Here is a 5,580-nt window from a genome sequence, read left to right on the forward strand (position 1 = left end):
GCCTTGCCCAAGGACCCAACGTCATTTGGCACGGCCGGGAATCAAACTGGCAACCTTCAGATTACTAGCCCGACTCCCTCACTGCTCAGTCACCTGACTCCCTCACACATCACACATCACACACATCACACACGTCACACACAGCAGTCACGTGCACAAACACTTGATTTCATGCAGACAACCAAACACACGCATTAGATAATAGGGCATTACTGGTATCCTGCATTAAGACTCTCAGATGAGCATAATTGAGTCTAGTCTCATTTTAATGGGTGAACATAAGGATTCAATTCAGGCTCAGCTCTTTGTTTTGTTAAACCCTGCTTCAATCAATCTATGTATCTATGTATCCATCTATGTATATATGTAGCCTATCTATCTATCATCTATCTATCATACGTCTTTTGTCTACCTTACCGTCTTTACATGTATTTGTAGTTATTCTAATCACTGATAATTTGTTTCCCCTCTCAATAACAGTTTGGTGCAAATGTGCTGAGAATCTTTTTAGGTTGACCTCTTTAACCACTTTAGGCACATTAACCGTGTGCCTAAAGTGTGAATACTGAAATCTTTGGGGGGATTACAGTAATTAATTTAATTTCCTCTTCTGCATGTTGTATTTGAATACTTGTTGTAGCACAGCATAAATAGTACGAAATCACTTTCGTAATAAGTTTATAATAATGTTATATTGTTGCACTGCGTCTGGTGAAATAAATACTGTTCCTTGGCTGTAACTACAGACAATTCTTTGTAACTATGACCTTCTGATCCTCGACTTTTATTCTGTACTCTCTACATGCTATTTATATTAGGAGAAAGCCTCTAAATTAATCAAATGTATAAATGCAATGTAATTTGTTTGTACTGTATGTACTTCAAACTTGTATCCAGTAGGTGGCAGTAGGACACCTTTTATAGACAATCTGAACGAGGTTGCGCCCAGAAGCTTTAAAAACCTGTCACCAGAATTAAAGACTCTAAACAATAATGACAAAAGTTAACTATAGTTATTGGTTTAATTTCCTGGTAAAGGTAATACCATATACAAAATATAAATACGTTACTAGTATACTATTCCTTGGTGTCCTTATTGGTACAGCAGTGTGGTCATTTCACTTCACACAGAAAGCTTTTACTTTGACATTTTTAACAGGCGTCGACACAGGAAGCTGACATTACTTTACGTTTTGCTGCTGATCTGTCACTCCAGCAATCATGGCTGCCCCTAGCAGAAAGCAAGTTTTGAGGTTTCTCTCCCAATTCGGTGCCTTTATTCTAACCCGATTTGGGTTTTGGAACTGCTTCAGCATGTTAATGCTTTTTGCAGAGCGCGCTGATGCTAAACGGTAAGTTCTACCTGAATGCTTTACCTTCTATTTGCAATTAGTACCTAGCTAGCTATCGAATATAACCTGTAAAGTGTTGTAATTGTATACTGTATATTGTAGTTTAACATCACGTTTTAGGGAACTAGTGCATCTTAAATGTGTTTAAAAATGTACTTGGTTGTATACTGTCTCAGTTTCCGGTATTGTAAACTTACTCGCTGTTATCTGGGCATTACAAGCGAGTCATCTGGATTGAGTTAGTTAAATAGCAAGATGAAAGTTATTTTCGTCGTCTTTAATTTGAAGCAAGCGACTTCCTTGTAATTTAACAGGAGTCCATGATGAGCTCGCTTGCTATATCCCTTTGATCACGCTTGCCAATTAAGACTTGATGGCACTTTTGACAAATAACTACTACTGCATTTACTCTACAGTAGATACGTGTCAGGTAAATTTTGTAGAAATAAAAGTCCTATTGTTTCCAGGAAGCCTGACATACAGGTGCCCTACTTGTATATCGACATGGGAGCAGCAGTGCTTTGTGCCAGTTTCATGTCATTTGGGGTGAAGAGGAGGTGGTTTGCTCTGGCAGCTGCCATGCAGCTGGCCATTAGCACCTATGTCTCCTATATAGGTGAACAAGTGCACTACACTGACTGGCTAAAGGTGAGTAACTTTGTTAAGATATCATCCTGTGAACTAATGCTTATCTGTTGGTTATTATACAAGGACTTTTATTGTGGACTTTTCTGCAGGTACGGATGTATTCCAGAGTTCTGGCCATTATTGGAGGTTTTTTGATTATGGCCAGTGGTGCAGGTGAAGTTTACAGACAGAAACCTCGTACCAGATCCTTGCAATCTACTGGACAAGTTTTCCTCGGTGTCTACCTGATCTGTGTGGTAAGACCTTCCTCTTTACTGAAGTGCGACCTAGAAAAGGAGACTGTGGTCTGAATCCCCCTCCCCCACCCATGGTGCAATAGACCTACTTGGAGTCAATTAACCTGAAATATAGAAGATGAGAACATACATGTGTGTGTGTGTATATAGAATCCATCAGACTAGAGCAATTCATTAGCCAAGTTTAATCCTTTCAGTTGGGATATATATAAGGCTTAGGTTTCCTGTCTGCTCCTCAAAAGTGTTCTATGTCCTATCGATTGTACATCATGGAAATATAGTAGAGCCTGGTCTAGAGTCTAGACTGCCAAGCGAAAAAGCACTGCATCTAAATGCAGTATTCTCTTCCTACCACCAGGTGTACTCACTGCAACACAGTAAAGAGGACAGAATGGCCTATCTGAACCACATTCCTGGTGGCGAGATCACTCTGATGCTTCTGGTGGTGATGTATGGGGTGCTAGCCCTGGCCTTCCTCTCTGGATGCTACATCCGCCTGGCTGCCCAGGTCCTGGCCGTAGTCCTGCCCCTGGTCCTCCTTTTCATCGATGGGAACTTGGGCTACTGGCACAACAACTGCCGGGTGGAGTTCTGGAACCAATTGAAACTGATTGGGCATAACGTGGGCATATTTGGGGCTGTGCTGATCCTGGCCACAGATGGCTGAACACACACACACAGGACTTTTTGTCAGCTGCCCCAAATACAAATACTACTTGTATTTGGAATGAGATTTTAGGATATTTCGACATGGTCTACGATGGCCCCTCAGGAAGGATGCACACATCCAGTGGGTCATGTCTGGATGCTGGTACCTGAATGCTGTCTCGGTCGTCTTTGTCCTTAACAAACTCTTATTTTGCTTCCGCAGATAAATGCGCTCCATTTGAGGTTTTAATAACTTCTAGGATTATGTTTACATTTCTTTCTTTTCTTTCTATTTAACGTTTTGCTCTGAAACTTGACTCTTAACTAAGATGTAACACTAGTAGATTGTCGCAAAGTATTTGGTAAGAAAATGTTAAGGTTTTATCATTGAATGGTCATTGAATACCTATTACAATATATTGTCAGAGTAACTTGAAATTTGCCATCTGTACCACTGAATAATAATCCAGAAATAGGATTATTTCAGACCCAATATTTCAAATGTACGGTTGTTTTGTATACTTTTGTTTTATGTTTCATGCAATCCTATATGTAGGTTGTCATTTAACGTAATAATAAAAAAAAACATTTTGTATTACATGTATTTTCACTTTTATACTTGTTGACATTATGTTTTCCTTGTCTTCTCTGGGGGTGTAGGTTTGCTCTTGGGTGTTGACATCTTTAAAGCCCTTTATGACATGGCAAGTAAAAAGAGCTGTACACATTTGTTAATGTTCTTTTAGTAGATTCTTTAATATGTGAATTGTATATAACCAAATATGAGTGCTTCTCAACATGACCTACTCTGCCTTTAAGTAACTAAATATTAGTGAAAAAAAATTATTTACAAATACTCGGCCAATCTATTCTGTAATGCATGCTGGCAGAAAATATTGCAGAAATATCCATAATCCCTTTATTAGTTTAATATACTGTATTTCACAATTTGACTAAGACACATAACAGCAAGTACAAATACATTAAGTGTAATAAAGAATTCCAGCTGAGGTCCAGCTTCCTCGGGTTGTCGAATTGTGCCAGGGTAGGAAGGTCGAGGTGCTCCATGAGGTTGTGGTCCAGCTGCAGCTCCTGGAGGGATGACAGGCTTTGGGGGAAGTCTGGGGGGGGGAAGCATCTCAGTTGATTGTAACTGAGGTCCAATCTTTCCAGAAACGTCAGGGATGACAGTGCCTGGAAGATACAATTACTTGTGGCGTAACGCATATATATAAAACTACCATTACAGCGTAATGTGTGTGTTCATATGTATATACAGAAATAACTATTACAGATCCACCTCAATAAAGGAGCGATAATACAAATGCACAATTAAGTAGAGCATGTGAATGGGGTTGGTGGGTACCTGCGCCTGAGAGCCTGCAGGCTGTTGTAGGCCAGTATCAGGATCCTTAGTGACCACAGCCCTGTAAAAGAGCTGCTCCATAGCTCCATAACCCTATTCCCACTCAGGTCCAGCAGCCAGGTACCATGGGGGGGGGGGGGGGGGGGGGGAAATGTGAGTTAATCCATGAGAATTACAGTCCACCAAGTCAGAATGCTCGTAGCAGAGGCAGTGGCGTGGAAACAGTTTGAAACCCCCAGTCATACAGCTGATTAGTGATAGGTCAGAAAGCATGGCCAGGGCAATAACAGAGGGCATGTTGAAAAATCTGTGTTGTTTTCTAGAAGCTGTGCCGGTTGCCGTAGTGGTCTGGGCATCTGGCATGGCATTGGGAGACGGCTTGCCTCATCTTCAGAAGTTGAATCCCCATAACGTAGCTCATTCTATTTTGAAATGAAATTGCAGAGCAGCACTGGAATAAGCTTGTGCAGATTTTTTTTTTACTATTCTTTAACAGTAGGCATGGAATATACCTGATTAAAAGAAGACCAAAAGCACATCTAGCAACAACATTTTGGGATCAAATCCTGACATTTCCAGAAGAACACCAAAACCAAGTATTTATGTTTGCAATGATAGTTTAGAACATTATCCTAGCCCCCTCCAATTGTAGACCACTCAGTGAGAATTAAGCATTGAATGTCACATGCCCACAGTAACACAACTTTTGTTTTGGAAGACATACCTTAATTCACTTGAAGGTCACCATCACAAGCTTCACCAATCCACTGATTCTTCCTAGAGCAAGTGGTCAATATACCTTTAATGCACCAAAATATTCATTTGCCGTCAAATTTATAAATTAATTTTAATAGGGCTAGTCAACAGTCGCTTCGCAGGTGTTCCCAGAGAGCCATCAGTACAGTGTAAATGTTGGCAACCTGCGTGAAAGAAACAGGAAGCCTTCCTCATGTAAATAACTCATTGAAAGGAGAGGTTTGCAACTTCATTAATGACCTGTAAGCACTTCTGCTTCTCAAAACAGAATTGTAAATAAATCAATTACACTGCAGTCCAATATAGATGTTCTTTCAACTATTTTGTCTTGCCAAGAATATCAACTAGATATCACATCAGGTATCAAGACAATTGTCAATGAAATTATTAGCAAAATCCATTGAAATGGCAGTAACGACCATGATGTAGACAGCATAACCTACCGAAGGTTAACCTACTGAATGAAACAAGGAACATAATAAATATTAATCCATGAGACCACATCCTTTTCAAATAAACATTGTGGGCTATGAACACGCCACAAAAAGGTGTGGAAATTACAGTATTACAGTCA

At 40.0% G+C, this 5,580-nt stretch overlaps 1 protein-coding gene across 1 annotated transcript; it reads left to right on the forward strand.

The window, feature by feature from the left end:
• The first annotated feature begins 1,221 nt into the window (after window positions 1–1,221).
• On the forward strand, window positions 1,222–3,415 carry tmem101 (transmembrane protein 101). Its single transcript, XM_067245277.1, has 4 exons — window positions 1,222–1,352; window positions 1,820–2,000; window positions 2,090–2,236; window positions 2,595–3,415. Exons 1-4 carry the CDS (start codon window positions 1,222–1,224, stop codon window positions 2,901–2,903), a joined length of 768 nt encoding a protein of 255 aa, XP_067101378.1. The 3' UTR covers window positions 2,904–3,415.
• The last annotated feature ends 2,165 nt before the right edge of the window (window positions 3,416–5,580 follow it).

The sequence above is a fragment of the Osmerus mordax genome, chromosome 10, assembly GCF_038355195.1.
Source record: "Osmerus mordax isolate fOsmMor3 chromosome 10, fOsmMor3.pri, whole genome shotgun sequence".
NCBI lineage: Eukaryota > Metazoa > Chordata > Actinopteri > Osmeriformes > Osmeridae > Osmerus > Osmerus mordax.

Excerpts from the sequence above, each read along its gene's own strand:
- tmem101 (XM_067245277.1), top strand. The coding sequence starts at position 1,222 with ATGGCTGCCCCTAGCAGAAAGCAAGTTTTGAGGTTTCTCTCCCAATTC. Across the intron at positions 1,353-1,819 it reads GAGCGCGCTGATGCTAAACG|GAAGCCTGACATACAGGTGC; the intron begins GTAAGTTCTACC and ends TATTGTTTCCAG. Across the intron at positions 2,237-2,594 it reads GTGTCTACCTGATCTGTGTG|GTGTACTCACTGCAACACAG; the intron begins GTAAGACCTTCC and ends TCCTACCACCAG.